This window comes from Psammomys obesus, unplaced genomic scaffold (assembly GCF_907164565.1).
Source record: "Psammomys obesus unplaced genomic scaffold, mPsaObe1.curated_primary_1811, whole genome shotgun sequence".
NCBI lineage: Eukaryota > Metazoa > Chordata > Mammalia > Rodentia > Muridae > Psammomys > Psammomys obesus.
In genome coordinates, this window is record NW_026594240.1 from 408900 (window position 1) to 424974 (window position 16075).

The following is a 16075-nucleotide window of genomic DNA, read 5'->3' on the forward strand; positions in this document are numbered from 1 at the left end:
ACCCAGCAAGGAGGGTTAGGTCTAGTGTCATCTTCCTCCTCCCCATCTTCCCGTCACTCAGAAGCAACAAGCTTGAGCTTGAGAAAGGCCTCAGCTAGAATCATGAGCAGTGAAAAAGAGCAAAGACATAGCAAGGATGAGGGTTTGGACAGGAACCATAACTCCCACTCTGGGGTCAGAACATGGAGAGGAGGCCCCACGCCCAGTGGAAGATAACTGTTCCTTTTTCCTGCTCTTGCAGTCTGCATTCGTATCTCACGGCAACGGGGAAAACATCGCTTTCCAAACGCTGCTAAGTCCTAAAATCTCATAGTAGCCACGGTGGGGGTGATTCTTTTTATTTTGTATTTGCTTAACAGCTCAGGAAGCCCTTGCTGACATTTTTGCTTGGGGGCCCAGAGCTGACACTTAGTCACTGTCCAGAGCCCTTGTTTTAGGAAAGAATGACATTGCTGTTTCGCAACTGGCGGGGGCAGTCCAGTGTAGCAACCCCACTTCCTCCTGGGGAGTAGGAGGTCCTGGGGACCGGCCACCCCTGCGCAGCCTTCGGATGGTCAGAACAGGAGTGGCTAAAGCTGAGCAGCTGGCCAGCCCCTTCCCAAACCCCATGGGCACAGATCAGTCTGAGGAGTCCAGAAGAGCCAAGGATGGCTAGAGAAAGGAGACAGGCCCTGGGAAAGGAGAGTAACAGAGGGACAAGCTAGCCTGAGCGGCAGACATGGGGGTGAGGCCTAGTCTACGGCCAGACCACTGTCCCTGGAAGCGTTTGGAAAATGGTCCCCACTTTTACCTGCACCCCCTGGAGGCCAGCTGCTGGTCTCCCTTCCCTGGCCTCTTCTCCTCCGCACTCAGCTGCTCTCAGTTGATCACAGGCAATGGGAGGGTTCCTACAGTTCACTAAAGGTGCGGGCCCCACCACCATGTCCTCATTTCACACGGCTCCCCCAACCTTTTCCACCATCTTCACAAGGGCCAGGCCCTCTGGGTTTGTTGTTTTCACACACCCAGACCAGGAGATTCTATTTTGCCTGTTACCTTCTCTCTTTCCTCTCTCTGGGTCTGCTTCTTGCCCTCCGTAGGAGTTTCTCCTAGCATGTATCCGCATCCCTTTCACGAAGCACCGATCACACACACACACACACACACACACACTATCTCTTCTTCTTGGTTCACCCTTAGCTCCCAAGCTCTCACCCGAAGGAGTACCCACAGGCCCTTCATCTTCCTGAACACACATGAGTGTTAACCAGATTTCAGGGTTTGCCTTCACTGTCCTCCCCTTCACTCCTCCCTGCCCCACAATCCCTTTAGCCAGATATAAAGCTCCCAAATTCCGGGCGAGATTCCCAGGAACAAAGCAAGGAGGAAAAAAAAAAAAAAAAGCCATCAGAACAGTTTGGGGAGTAAACAGCAGCTGAGCAGAAGGAGGGAGGGAAAGCCGGGTGGACCCAGGTGGGTGGCCCTCCAGTGCGCCCAGCTCAGGGAATGCCCCTGCCTCTGTCCCTCCCCCTTCACCTGGCTTTTAAGGGGAGCAGCCTGCTGCAGCTGCGCCAGCCTCTTTGGAAGGAGCGCACGGAGCAGCGGAACCGCTGACCATGGCCAGGGCCGGGATGCCCATGCTGCTGCTGCTGCTCCTCGCGGCGGGCACGGGGTCCGCCTCAGCGGGGCTGCAGCCTGGCTGTCGCGGGGGCTGCGCGGAGGAGGGAGACGCGGGGTCGCCTGCGGACGACGGCTGTGCAGAAGGCGGAGGCTGCCTCAGGAGAGAGGGGCAGCCGTGCGGGGTCTACGTCCCCGAGTGCGCCCCAGGACTGCAGTGCCGACCGCGGGAGAACGAAGAGGCGCCGCTGAGGGCGCTGCTGGCCGGCCAGGGCCGCTGTCAACGGGCCAGGGGGCCGGCCGGTGAGTCCCGGCTCCCACCACCTGAGACAGGCCAGCCTGGCCCGGCAGGAGCCTGGGCAGAGGCCGTGGGCAGCCTCCCCAGCCTCTGCGACCCGCCCATTGCTTCCTCCTGGGCCTTGAGGGCAAGGACAGGGAACAGTGTGGGACTTCGTGTGGCCAGGGTCAGCTGAGAATCAGGAGAGAGGGGTCTGGCTCTCCATGGCCCCATTTTCTCCTGGGGAGAGCGGCCATGTGGGAGGAGAGCGGAGAGTTTCAGTTTTAGCTATGCCCTGTTCCCGGCAGGCCCGGATCCATCACTCCAGTGGCTCGCACTGGAGACAGGACCTAGATTCCGAGCGGAGGAGGAGGAAAGGGAGCCCCAGGGCCCAGCTCCACACTTAGAAGTGTCTGCTGCTCCTCCATGAAGTCGGTGGCAGGACAAAAGAAAGTGGGAGAAGAAGGGGTCTGCTAGGTCAGGCTCAGGGCTTAAGGCTGGGCGGAACTGGATGCCCTCCACGCCCTGCCCTAGGGACCAACACAGGAGACTGAGTCATGGGGGGGTGGTGCAGAGTGAGTCAGCACACAAAGGCCGGGGGTGGGAGCAAGCGAAGAAAGTGAGGCCCTGGCGTTTTCGTGGAAAGCGCTGAGAAAATGTGCTTGGCTCACTTGGCGTGGTGTTGATGCCTGTGGTTTCAGCGCTTAGGAGGTGTCGGCGAGTTCAGTATGGTCCTTGGCTACATCCTGTCTAAGCTGCCTGAGATCCTGTGTTGGTTGCACACACACATCACACACACCCACACACCCATGCAGCCTGTAGGGTCAGAGCTCAGGCTTCTAGGGCCCCTCTTAGAAGGTGTGTTTTGATTGGAGAAGGCAGGTTCTCCAATCAAAAGTTGGGGGTGTGGGACAGAGTGATGCCCAGGCAGTAAGTGTTAAGAAGACGGGGGGGGGGGGGGGGGGGGGGGGTAGCTTATCTGCTGGCACGTGGCTGTCATCCCAGCCTTTTCTTAGCCCTGGCTTACTTCCTGGTCTCCAGAAGCGGCCCAGCCTGCGGAGACCTCCTTCCCTGCCTCTCTGCGGCCTTCAGTGCGTCCCGTCCCCGGGTGAAGGGCTGAAGGCAGATGTTCTCAGCTCACGAGAGGATCGAGCTGAGACAGAAAGGAAGTGGTCCCGTGCGCCCTTCAAATAACACCATACCAGGCCCAGGAGGGCAGACTGAGTCAGCGGAGGGGTCACGACAGGGACACACATTCCACTGGGTCCCTGTTGACACCCCCCTCACACACACACACATACACACACACACACACACACACACACACACACACACACACACACACGCTGCGCCAATCTCCCTGGCTTGGCGCTCCCCCTTCTGGCCTCTAGTGGAATAGGCAGGCCTTTTCCTAAAGAGGAAATAACCAAAGGTGCTCTGTGTTTGTTCTGAGTTTTTGCTCTAAGACTTGAAACTGCTCTGGGGAACATTATCAGGAATAATAACATAACTGTATTATGTAGAAAAAAAATTTTTTTTGAGACTGGGCGTTTCTCTGTGTAGCCCCAGCTGTCTTGGAAGTAGTCGTGTAGACCAGACTGGCCTGGAACTCCCAGATCCGCCTTCCTCTGCCTCCTGAGTGCTGGGACTAAAGGCGTGCTAGGATTTTATTTTTATTTCACATGTGCAGGTGTGTGGCCTGCATGTACTGTCTGTGTTACCATGTGGGGGCCGGAAGCGGGGTTGGACGCCTGGTATCAGGCAGCTGTTGTGAGGTTCTCTGGAAGAGTAGCCAGTGCTCTTGACTCCTGAGCCACCTCCCCAGCCCTTGAGCTTGTGGCCTGAGCCTTGCCTGAGCCGCCCATTGCTGGGATTACAGGCACACACAACCACACCCAACAGCATAATTACTTGCGGCAGGATAGGCGAGGAGACTAGGTGCTTTTAGTCCGTAAGGCCCTCGTTGCCCTCACTTTAGCCAGCAGAAGGGGACCGAGGCCCCTTGGTGCTGGTCTTCAGCCCTGAGTGATGTCTGTTTTCTTCTCTCACTCTTCCTGTGGCCACAGAGGAGAGTAAACCCCATGCAGGAGCCTCCCGTCCACGTGAGACAAGCCACAAAGACCGGCAGAAGAATCCAGGGACCTCCAGCACCCCTATAAGGCCCAATCCAGGGGGTGCTCAAGACTCTGAGATGGTGTGTGCGGGGCTGGCGGGGAGGCCGAGGGCCAGAGATGGGAATCCCTGGAGCGCCCTGGAGCGCCCTGGAGCAGAGGGCTCCTCCTGAGCGCCGCCCCACCCCTGTCCCTCTCCAGGGCCCCTGCCGCAGACACTTGGATTCCGTGCTGCAGCAACTGCAGACTGAGGTCTTCCGAGGCGGGGCCCAGGGGCTCTATGTGCCAAACTGTGACCTCAGAGGCTTCTACAGAAAGCAGCAGGTGAGAGGAGGCGGCCTCTCCTAGGGGCAAGCTCCCGGCCAGGGAGAGAGAAGGGCTCCTTATGAAGCTGCGAATAGGATGCTCTGGAGCATGCTAGGAGGGCAGGAGTGAGTCCCTGTCTCAGAAAACAAACAGCAGGGGGTGGACGAAGAGCAGGTGGATCTCTGAGTTCAAGGCCAGCCTGGTCTACAGAGAGAGAGTTCCAGGACAGCCAGGGCTACACAGAGAAACCCTGTCCTGGAAAACCAAACCAACCAACCAAACAACAATGGAAAAAGGACACAGACAGACAGAGAGACGCACACACCTATTTCCCCTGCCTTTCGGGATCTTCCAACTTTGAGACCCACATAGACATGAATAGAGTCAGGGAGATCACAAATTCGAGGTGTGTCTGGCCTACTGAGTGAGTTCAAGTCCAGCCTTGGGACTTGAAAAAAAAAGTAAGCCAAAAAGAAGTTTATAGTTCCCTGGTAACTCGCTGCCTAGCTCTGCCCAAGGATCAATCTGTAGGATGATTTGAAAGGAAAAATAAGCAAACAGCCAGGCGCTGTAGTCGGGGACTTAAAGCCACCTGTAGGAAAGGCCTTAGGGTCAGGGTTAGGGTGGGGATCATGTGAAGGGGGTGGTGCAGGAACGCTGGCTGTCGGAGCCCTGGCTGTGCTTCCTAACTCAGCAGGTCTGGCTGAGCTGAGAACATGTTTCTGAGCCGTAAGCTCAGGTTCTGTCGACGGGAAACCACGTTTTGAAAGCTGCTGTTGTGGCCCAGCAGAGCGGGCCTGGTTAGTAGGCGAAGGGCCTCACAGCCTGGGAACTCACCCTGATCTGTGCCTCTCTCCCCAGTGTCGTTCCTCCCAGGGGAGTCGCCGTGGTCCCTGCTGGTGTGTGGATCCCATGGGCCAGCCCTTGTCAGTGTCTCCAGGTAGCCCCAGAAGCTCTCACTGCTCTGCCGGGAGCCGTGGCTGACAGGAGGGAACCTCCAGGACCCTGGCAGGAGTGGGCTGTCCTGTGAGCTATGTGTGGAGTGACTAGTAATTCAGGGGCTCTGGGCCCCCAATCTCACCTTCAGGCCCTGTCCCATTGTCGCTGACCCCCCCCCCCCAGACCTTTACACATCAAGTTAGGAAGGCTGCTGCTTGGGGGTCCTAATAAAGCTGTGTCGGGTCTCTGGCGGATGTCTTTGTGTCCATCCCTTACAGCTCACCAGCCTCTTTCCACCATCTCTCATGGCATTAGCCCTTCCCAGTGGGCTGCTTGCCAGCCTCTCCCACTGCAGAATGCAGCACATGGCCACTGGGACAGGCCTCAGGCCCTCTAGCCCCACCCAGACACCCACCTGGAGCCCCCTTGGGGCTCTGACTAAGATCATGGCCTCTCTGTATTGTGGCCTCCATCTGAGGTGGTGGCTGCTGCAGCCTCAGCTCTATTGCTGATCTTTGGACTGATGGAGGAAAGGATTAATGGTTAACCCCGGCCAGGAATCTGCCGAAGTAGAAGTCCCAAGGCGCTCCCCTGCCCTACTCCCTGCCCGAAGGGAAGGAAGGTGTCAGCTCTGCAGGCTGTACCCGACCTTATTTGCGCTGGCAACCCCGGGGAGGGCTTCTTCACCCAGTACATCCTCAGAAGAAGCTTAACGAGCTCGGGCCGATGTCCTGAGCTGACACAGGTCAGGACCTGCAAGGGGAGGCACGATTCAGTACTGAGTGAGCGTGTGTCTGGCCTTTCTGCTTACGTGGTGACCCACGTGCAGGGAGGAGCTGACACGCGGGGCCCTGCTGCCTACAGCTCCTTGACGGACCTCAACATCACACTCGCCATAGATTAGCCCCCATCGAAATAGTGTTGCACTCCTGTAACTCCAGGCGGCATCGTGTGCCCTCAGAAAGCGGAATGCCACGCACCTGAAGATGTCCCTCCCTGACCTTCAGTCTTTAGGGACAGCCAGGAGGAGCCAGGCTATGTGCTAAGCCTCAGGGAGGCAAATCCCCCTCCCAGCCTTACACAGATCACTCGTGAGAACGAGAGAGCAAGCATGAAGCTGGCCGCGGAGGTTGGGGTAGACAGCAGAGCCGGGACCTGAAAAGTGCTGATAACCTATCTAACCCCGGCCGCTCCGGAAAGGACTTTAGTCTCTGCAGCTATCAGATCTCTGCGGGACCAGCTCCTAGGTAGGCTGAGAAAGGAAGGAAGGCAGGAAGAAGACAGTGCAGGGCTGCCTGCTGTCCACTCCACGCTGGCAACATGGAGCCAAAGGGGACCCAGCTTCGGAGGAGAGAAGGGGCGGAGGAGCAGAAGGGAGCCTGTGGAGACGGTGAGCTGCCCCACACCCACCAGCAGAGGCTCAGGCCGCCTGAGGGTGTGTATGGCTGAGAAGAGCTCGCGCTCTAGCTATGCTCTTTCTTGCTGTTTTGGGAACCCAGAGAAGGAAGTTTCTGCCCTCTTCCCCGACACCGTCAGCGTGGCGCTGCCTTCGTACCCTTCTGCTTTCTGGGTCCCCTGTTCCCAGCAATCACAGCAGGCTCACTGCACGTATCACTTCCCTGCTTGGTGGCTCTACTCTAGAGAGTGACTGGGCACAGAGAGGCTGCTGAGCACCCAGAAGGCCTGACTCCTCCCTCCTGGCTGTCCCTTTCGATTCTCCTAGGAAACACGAAGAATCACAGAACCGCAGACTTGGTGCAATGGACCCGGCACATGGAGGTGAGGGGTGACAAAGGTCGTAATGGACAGGTCCGGGCTGGGGACACCCAGCTGGTACAGTGCCAACCTACCGTCCTTGAAGACTGGCTTGATTCCCAGCACCACACAGACCCGGTGTCTAAGAAATAAAAAGCAGACCAGGTAATAGTGGCGCTTGCCTTAACCCCAGCACTCTGGAGGCAGAGGCAGGTGAATCTCTGTGTTCCAGGCCAGCCTGCTCTATAGAGCAAGTGCCAGGACAGCCGGGGCTACTCAGAGAAACCCTGTCTCAAAAGAAAAGAAAAGAGAGAAAAAAAAAAAAGAAAAAGAAATAAAGATAGGCAGGAGGCTGGAGAGACGGCTCAGGGGTTAAGAGCACTGCCTGTTCTTCCAAAGATCCTGAGTTCAATTCCCAACTCCCAGCAACCACAGGGTGGCTCAGAGCCATCTATAATGAGATATGATGCCTTCTTCTGGTGTATAGGCAGAAGATATATAAATAATAAATAAATCTTAAAAAAAAAATAGGCAGATCCTGGGGTGACATGAGCAAGGACTGTTAGATGATAAAAAGATCTTTCTTTTCTTTTCTTTCTTTTTTTTTTCCCCCAGGTGTGTTGGTGCACACCTTTAATCCCAGCACTCAGAAGGCAGAGGCAGGTGACTCCCTGAGCTTAAGGCCAGCCTGGTCTAGAGAGAGCGAGCAGACCAGTAGCCAGGATCACACTTTTAGAAGTCAGTTTTCTCCTACCACTGTGGATTCAGGATCAAAATCAAGTCACACAGCTTCACCTACTGGGTAATCTCTCCAGCCCCCCCACCCCCTTGAGACAGTTTCTCTGTGTAGCCTTGGCTGACCTGGACTCGCCCTGTAGACCAGGCTGGCCTCCAACTCACAGAGCTCCACCTGCCTCCGGAGTGCTGGGATCACAGGTGTGTGCCATGTGCCTGGCTACCAGCCCCCAATTTTTGTATACATTTTTTTAAAACATCACTTAAAATTTCTGGTAACATTGTTTGAATAACACCAACATAGATTTCTTTCCCCACCCACAAATTTAAAGTAAATAATCTGTTAGGTTTGTTTACATCTTACGAATTAAAAATAAATGGGCTACCTGGCCAGCAGTGGCGCATGCCTTTAGTCCCAGCAGTCAGGAGGCAGAGGCAGGTGGATCTCTGAGTTTGAGGCCAGCCTGGTCTACAGAGTTAGTAGGATATCCAGGGCTACACAGAGAAACCAAACCAAAACCCCACAGGTCTTTGAGCAAAGGACCAAGAGCCAGCTGGTAAGGGTTTGTTAGTGAGGCTGCAGGTCAGAGGTCAGAGAGTGGGGACTAGAGATGGACTGTCTCAGTTCTGACTGGGGGAGTGCAGCCCCACTCTTCACCTTTTTCTTTGAGATGAGTCTCTTACTGGGGCTGGGCTCGAACTCACGGCCCTCTTGCTTGGCCTCCGGAGTGGCTGGGATGGCATACACAGCAGCTTCTGGTGCTGTTCTTTATTCTCACCTCCGCCCTGGGAAGGTGGGGCAGCTCTGGGCTGTGCTTACGTCCTCCTGTTCCCAGTGTTTGACTGTAACCGGTGGTGAGAGACACGAGCGGAGGGACAGGGCTCCAGCGTGGCTTTGTCCCGCAGGCTGTGAAGAGCCGGTTTCTGGAGCAAGCGCAGAGACAGTTGGCAGAGCTGTTGGATCAGGCCCTGTGGGAGGCTGAGCAAACCTACCCGCAACAGGACAGACCTCTTCCCGCCGCTGCCCCAGGGCCCTCCGGCAAGTGAGTCAGGGTCCCTCCAGAGTCCCTCCAGCCTCGCCCGCCCCTTTGCCAGCCCCGTCTCTACACACAGGCCCGCACCTTCCCGGCCGCCTTCCCTGCTTCCCACCGCCAGCCTCTCTTCTTCCTTTGGAGCCTGGTTCTGAGCACTCTCTCCATCCTAGGACCCAGGAGTTCCCCCCTGGCAAATGGAAAGGGAAAGTTTTCGTCACCCGAAAGTCCCTGCTGGAGTAAGCTGGGCTCTGGGCTCTGCCGGGATGGTCTGGAGAGGCTTGGTGGTGTTGAGGGCAGCAGGTCAGCGGAGGCTGGCTAGCGTTCCCAGGCCCCTCCCTAGCACAGAGCCCCCGCTGGCTGCTGGCTGCTCAGAGCCTCCCCGCCTGACCCTTCCAGTGAGCTGATGGAGGTGCAGCACTTCCGAACCATCTACCACATGTTCGTCGCGGGCCTGTGCGTCCTCATCATCAGCACCCTGGCCATCGACTTCATTGATGAAGGCAGGTAGGGCCCTCCTGCTGCGGGCCGCCACTGCCCAGCAGGCCTGGGGGCGCCTTGTCTGTTTTTGAGTTTGCCATAGAATGTTTGCTGCGCACTCCCATTCATGTGTGCGCAAGCGTGCTGTGGAAGTGCTCATAAGTGCGGCATCTGATTTCACAGCCAACTCTTGTCATCTCTCTAGGTCAAGCTGTTGGTTTTAGCGACCACAGAAATCGGAAGCAGCAGATTCTGATCACGCAGCCCTTTATTAACAGCTACTAAAGTTGTTTCCGGCTTTTGTCTGTTTGTCTGAGACAAAGGCTTGAAGCCCGGGCTGGACTTGAAGTTGATAGGTAGCCGTGACTTTGAATGTCTCATCCTCCCGTCTCCACCTCTTGAGTGCGGGGATTTGGGGCGCACAGTGCCCGGTTTGCAGCATGCTGGGGATGAACGTGGAGCGTCACACCCCCCGGCCATCTCTCTACCAGCTAATACGTACCCTCAGCCCCATCTGCAGCACGCTGGGGTCTCCATCCTCATTAGTCACACACTCTTTAGATTGACTTTTATGTGTGTGGGCGCTGTGCCTGCATGTCTGTGCAGCATTTGTGTCTGGTGCCCAAAAAGGCCGGAAGCGGGTATTCACCGTGTCCCCTGGAACTGGAGTCACAGACGCTGTGGCCCAGCGCGCGGGCACGGTGCTGGGGACTGACCCTGGACGAGCAGTCAGTGCTAACCACGGGTTTTTTTTTTCTGAGACAAGATCTTACTATGTCCTAGCTACTCTGACTTTCCATCCTCTTGAGCTTCCGCCTCTGGGGTAGCTGAGATTTCAAGCAAGCGCCAAAGCACTCCACGCAGGCAAGCAAAATACCGAGCACAGGGTAGTTTACCAGCCGAGGCTTACAGTTACGGACACATTGAAGGAGCCAAACTGGTAATAATAAAAAGGCAAAGCTCACCAGGGCCTGCAGTGTCCAGCCTTCTGCAGCCCTGACTGTCATTCGGATCAAGCCTCCCCTGTGACTGGGTCTGAGGCACGGCCTAACCGAAGCCTGGCAGAACACTAGGGCAAACTTCAGTGGTTTAGGAACACAGCCCCTCTGCTGGCCTGGGATCTGGCTGAGTTGGTAGAGCGCTGGCTTAGGGCTCGTGAAACCCTGTGCCCGACTCGCACTGCATGAACTGGACAGGGTGGCCTAAGCCTGCAGTCCTGGTGCTAAGAAGAACACAAGTTCAAGGTCATCCTCAGCCATATGAGTGAGCTCACAGCCAGCCTGGGATAAAGGAATGCCTGAGAGCTTACTGTCTAGAAAAACTGAACAAACAAAGCCCTGGGTGATACTGTCTTCCCATCCCCTGCCCCCTAGGCTGGTGCTGGAGTTTGACCTCCTCATCTTCAGCTTTGGACAGTTGCCCTTGGCGCTGATGACCTGGGTCCCCATGTTCCTGTCCACACTGCTGGTGCCCTACCAGAGCCTGCGGCTGTGGGCCCGGCCGCGCGCCGGGGGCGCCTGGACGCTGGGGGCCGGGTTGGGCTGCGCTCTGCTGGCTGCCCACGCCGCGGTGCTCTGCGTCCTCCCGGTCCACGTGGCCGTTAAGTGGGAGCTGCCGCCTGCCTCGCGCTGCGTGCTGGTGTTTGAGCAGGTGAGGACCCGGGGGGCGGGGGGGGTACCAGGCCACGGAGACCGGCCACGGGGCAGGGCCGGCGCTGATGCGCAGTTGAGAAAAGTGCACGGAAGCGAGCGGTTGCTAGGCAACGCCGCGGCTCCTTGAAGAGCAGGGATGAAGACTGCCCTCTCCCTTCACTGTTGGTCCCAAGGTTGCCTGTGTTAAGCCACAAAATCGTGACACAAACTCAGACCGATGGGCTCCCGCTGGGAAGGTCTTGCATCTGCTCGCCACCCCCCCCCCCCCTGGGAAATCTGGGCACAGACAGGGTAGCGCGATTTTCTCGGTCCGCCTAGGTCAGGCTCCTGATGAAAAGCTACTCCTTCCTGAGAGAGACGGTGCCTGGGGTGTTCTGCGTCACAGGTGAGGCGCCCACAGACCCTCCTGGCCGCCGAGCTCTGCCTTGGAGAGGCGTTGTCGGGGAGACACAGAGCTGAGCCCTAGCCGGGCTGGGCGGCCTTGTTCCTGGACAGTGCTCTCCAGTTCCCAGGCCCAGGCTGGAGAGCCGGGGTGACAGAGAGCCCTCTTTGGAAGGAAACCGGGGTGGGAGGGGAGGAGAGCGGGCTCCTCCGCCGCAGCAGGCCTGGATGGAGCAAGCCCAGTCCACTGAGCACGAGCACCCGTCCCCGCCCCAGGCTAACCCACCCTTTTCCCTCCTGCCCAGGAAAGGGTATCTGCGCCCCCAGCTTCTCCAGCTACCTCTACTTTCTCTTCTGCCCTACACTCATCTACAGGGAGACATACCCCAGGTATGACCTGCTGGCCTCGCCAAGTGCCCTGGCCGGCAGAGGAAAGAGCCCCCGCCCCCCACCCCTGCACATTCCTGACCCACTGTACCCTTCAGCTCTGCTCTGTCCCCCACGCCCCGGAAAATGCATGACTGGGTACCTTTGGTGATACTCAAACTAAACATCCTCTTACTATGCACACGCACGCGCACACGCGCGCGCGCGCGCGCGCGCGCGCACACACACACACACACACACACACACACGCCTCAACATTGCCCCAGGGAATCCGAAAAAGGGCTGAAGGCCTGAGCGGATGACAAAAAGGACGCTGACCTCCTTGCCCTGTGCTGCCGCAGGACGCCCTGCATCCGGTGGAATTACGTGGCCAAGAACTTTGCCCAGGTCTGAGCATGGCGGAGACGATGGGCAGCTGTCACTCACGCCCAGTGGCCTAGGAGCGGGAGGAGCCAATGGTGGCGCCCAGACAGTGGTGCCATGCTGCAGGTCTCAGCCGGGGAGGAGGCAGTGGCCCGAGCTGCGTGTCCCGCTCTGTCTGCAGGCCCTGAGCTGTGTGCTCTATGCCTGCTTCATCCTGGGCCGACTCTGCGTGCCAGTCTTCGCCAACATGAGCCAGGAGCCCTTTAGCACCCGTGCCCTAGTGCTCTCAGTGCTGCATGCCACGGGGCCAGGTAAGAGGGTCACCATGGTGGGAAGAGCCTGTGGCCCGCCCTGGGGAAGCTGGTGTCTCTGAGTCCCTACACACTTGCCCGCCCCGTCCCTGGGTACCGCTGCCACCTTACAGCCTGGTAACACAGCTCCCAGCACTCGTATTTTCTCTCTGCCACTTGGGCCTGGCTTTGCCGCCAAGCTGAAGTCCCTCCTGCAAATTAATCACCGACGAGCCTGCTTCAAAAGCCCTGTCTCCCTTCCTTCCTTTCTCCCTTCCCTCCTCCTCCCTTCCTTCTGCACTGGGGAATCTTTCCCAGCAGACAAATGCTTCATGGCTGGGCCTCATCCCGACCTTTTTACTTCTTACTTTGAGGCAGGACTTGAACTCTTGACTTTTGTTTTTTCCCTAAGACAGGGTTTCTCTGTGCAGCCCTGGCTTTCCTGGACTCGCTTTGTAGACCAGGCTGGCTTTGAACTCACAGAGATCCGCCTGCCTCTGCCTCCCCGAGGGCTGGGATTAGAGGTGCGCCTGCTACCGCCAGGCTCTGTTGGCTTGTTTTTGAGACAGCCTCCACCCAGGCCGGCCTTAAGCTCAGTTCTCCTGCCTCCTCATCCGGAGCAGCTGGGCTTGCAGGCTTGGAATGCCTTTTCTCCACCTGCAGCTTCCTGGCGGCCCATGGCTAAGATGCTCCCCTCTGAGAAGGCCCTCTTCTATCTTATATTTTATTGCGCACCCTTACTTTTCCTTTTTCTGAGATAGTGCCTTGCGACGTTGGTCAGGCTACCCATAGCCTCCTTGGCTCACGTAATTTTCCTGTCCCCATCTCGCCAGGGGTTGGGACTGCCTCTTAGCCAAACTCCCTTCTCAGCCATTAGTCACAGTGATGTCATCGCTCCTTGCTTGGGACTGCATCTCCCAGGACGTCTCTGGCTGTCACCATCATTAGTTCCCATTATACCTGACCTTGATCCTTATATGGGTTTCAGCTTCTGTGTGTCCGTCCCCAAAGCCTGGGACACTGTGAGCCTGTATTTCTAGTTCTGAGGCAAAGAGCCGGTGTGAAGTGCACTGGCAAATGTGTGGATTAAGGAATGCAGGAGCAGCGAGGGAATGCAGGCTTGCTAAATGTTGGGGCCCCGCCCCGCCGGCTGGGCGGGGAGGCCTGGTCGGCCCTCGGCTGCACCCCTTGTCCTGCCTGCCAGGCATCTTCATGCTGCTGCTCATCTTCTTCGCCTTCCTGCACTGCTGGCTCAACGCCTTCGCCGAGATGCTGCGCTTCGGAGACAGGATGTTCTACAGGGTGCGCCTGGGCCGGGGCCGGTGGGGCCGGCTGGGGGCTGCAGCTGGGAGGTTGACCGAGGCCCCAGGAAGAGGGCGGCTGTGGTGGTGTGGGATGAAGCCTCGCCTGGCCCTGGAAGCAGGGAGGCTGGTTGCCTTTGTGGATGGTGTGACAAGATCCTCTCCTCCTGAGTGGAGAGGCAGGAGGAAGCTGGGACAGCCCCAGTGTGGCTGTCTCAGCCCTTCTGAGAGCATGGGGAGGGGGGGAGCGAGCAGCAGCAGCCTGGGCCCGAGAGCTCACCTCCATCTTCTGTGGGTCCGAGAGAGCTCACCTCCATCTTCTGTGGGTCCGAGAGAGCTCACCTCCACCTCCGTGGGCCCGAGCGCTCACCCCCACCCCTGCGCACTCTCCCCAGGACTGGTGGAACTCCACCTCCTTCTCCAACTACTACCGCACCTGGAACGTGGTGGTCCACGACTGGCTCTACAGCTATGTCTACCAGGACGGGCTGTGGGTACGAGCTGCCGCGCTTCTCGCTTCTCCATCCCCACTGCCCCAGGGCGCTCTCCTCCTCCTATTCCTCCCCGCGCACTGGGACGGGAGGGCAGATACCAGGGCTTGCTGGCCAGCCAGCCTGGCTCCCTGGAAGAGCCAATGTCAGGCTGCCCTCTGCCCTGCACACACATGCACACATGCGTTGCGTCTGCACACAAAATACAAGGCTAAGGGGCCGGGTGTGGTGGCGCGGGCCTCTAGTCCCAGCACTCAGAAGGCAGAGGCGGGGGATCTCCATGAGTTCGAGGCCAGCCTGGTCTACATATGGAGCTGCAGGACAGCCAAGGCTACACAGAGACCCCCTGTCTCAGAAAACAAATAATAGTAAGAATAGGGTCCTTGCATAAAGCCCAATGGGTTAGAACAACGCTCTGGAGTAAGAGGAGTATGGACCTTTCCGACCTTTCTGTGGAAGCCCATCCCTTCGTGGCCTCTTGGAGAGGGGGCTCTCTCTGATGGTGACCTGCTGTCCTCCTTCCTGCCTACCAGCTCTTGGGCAGGCATGCCCGCGGGGCCGCCATGGTGGGAGTGTTCCTGGTCTCTGCAGTTGTTCATGAGTACATTTTCTGCTTTGTCCTGGGGTTCTTCTACCCGGTCATGCTCATGCTGTTCCTGGTGTTCGGGGGTGAGCGGGACCTTTGTGGCCCTGGAGGGGGAGGCAGCGGGTGGGAGGGGCCTGAGACCTAGGCTGTTCTGCAGCCTTGGGCGGGGATAAGCACGCCCCAAGGGCTGGGGGAAGGTTTCCGGTTTCCCTTTTGCTCTAGGATGTGGAGGGAATGGCGGGAGCCAGGTGTGGCTGGGAAACACGGCAAGAGTTTTAGGGAGTGAGGGGTAAAGTGAGCGTCGGATTTCTCCCAGTCCCTTGAGACCTTCAGGAGCTGTCTGGGGAGGGAGGATTTCCTTTGCAGTGTGCCACTTCCCAGCCCCTGGCGTGGGAGGTATGGAATGTGGAGTGAGAACCTGCCTCCGTCCTAGGGCTGCTGAACTTCACTATGAATGACCGACACACCGGCCCAGCCTGGAACGTCCTGATGTGGACCTTGCTCTTTCTGGGCCAGGGCATCCAGGTCAGCCTGTACTGCCAGGAGTGGTATGCCCGGAGACACTGCCCCTTGCCCCAGGTATGGCAACGACCTCTCTGCTCCCCATCTGAGACGGCACACCCAGTGGTCAGCCCTTTTGAGTCAGGAACAAGGCATGGCTGGGGGAGGGAGGTGTGTGTCCCCCAAAGGGACCTCACTCACAATCTACCCTTCCATGGTACAGACAACATTCTGGGGGCTGGTGACACCCCGATCTTGGTCCTGCCATCCCTAGAAGTCAAGGCCCCGTACTGACCAGAGGATGGCAGCAAACTCTTCTCTACCTGCAAAGCCCAGGGCCAGGGCCCCTCACTGCCCCATTTGGAGTCAGGACCTGCCAGGGGCATAGGGACTGAGGTCCATACCTCAGTGGGCATCAGACCACAGGCTCAGTGTGGTGTGATTGGAGTGGGCACAGGTCACCTGAGCCACAGATCTCCAGATGTGAAGAGACTCAGAGGAACAAAGGGCCACCAAAGTTTGACTTGTGTTTGGTTCTTTCTGCTCCCCACAGTGCAACAATAAAATCTCTGTCTTCTTTTCATTCATTTGTGGTTTGTTGGGAAACCCACTTTATTATTGCTTTTTTTGTTAGTTTGACATTTTTTTGTTGTTGTTTTTTTGGGGGGTTTCACTTTGTTTTTAGGGTCTTACTGTTTAGCTCTACAGCTGGCCTAAATCTTGCCATATTGAGGAGTGTGGTGGTGCACGCCTTTAATCCCAGCTCTCGGGGAGGCAGAGGCAGACAGATGTCTGTGAGTTCAAGGCCAGCCTGGTCTAAAAAGCAAGTCCAGGACAGCCAAGGATACTCAGAGAAATCCTGTCTTGAAAAAACAAGAATAAAAACAAAACCC

The 16075-nt window shown here is 57.5% G+C and overlaps 2 protein-coding genes across 5 annotated transcripts; both read left to right on the forward strand.

Moving 5' to 3' along the window:
• The first annotated feature begins 1411 nt into the window (after positions 1-1411).
• Igfbp6 (insulin like growth factor binding protein 6) lies at positions 1412-5483 on the forward strand. Its single transcript, XM_055618301.1, has 4 exons — positions 1412-1899; positions 3940-4067; positions 4186-4308; positions 5152-5483. The coding sequence occupies exons 1-4, from the start codon at positions 1596-1598 to the stop codon at positions 5272-5274; spliced, it is 678 nt and encodes a 225-aa protein (XP_055474276.1). The 5' UTR covers positions 1412-1595; the 3' UTR covers positions 5275-5483.
• A 366-nt stretch (positions 5484-5849) lies between these two features.
• Positions 5850-15765, forward strand: Soat2 (sterol O-acyltransferase 2). 4 transcript variants are annotated; one of them, XM_055618272.1, is made up of 15 exons: positions 5862-6664; positions 6953-7008; positions 8626-8762; positions 8924-8989; positions 9150-9257; positions 10604-10880; positions 11201-11267; positions 11569-11653; positions 11992-12037; positions 12195-12324; positions 13508-13605; positions 14000-14098; positions 14629-14764; positions 15115-15260; positions 15406-15765. In XM_055618272.1, exons 1-15 carry the CDS (start codon positions 6550-6552, stop codon positions 15454-15456), a joined length of 1617 nt encoding a protein of 538 aa, XP_055474247.1. In that variant the 5' UTR covers positions 5862-6549; the 3' UTR covers positions 15457-15765. The 4 variants fall into 4 exon arrangements, with proteins under 4 accessions (XP_055474246.1, XP_055474248.1, XP_055474247.1 ...); XM_055618274.1 differs by having other exon boundaries at positions 5864-6619; XM_055618271.1 differs by lacking the exons at positions 14629-14764; positions 15115-15260; positions 15406-15765 and having other exon boundaries at positions 5850-6664; positions 14000-14622.
• The last annotated feature ends 310 nt before the right edge of the window (positions 15766-16075 follow it).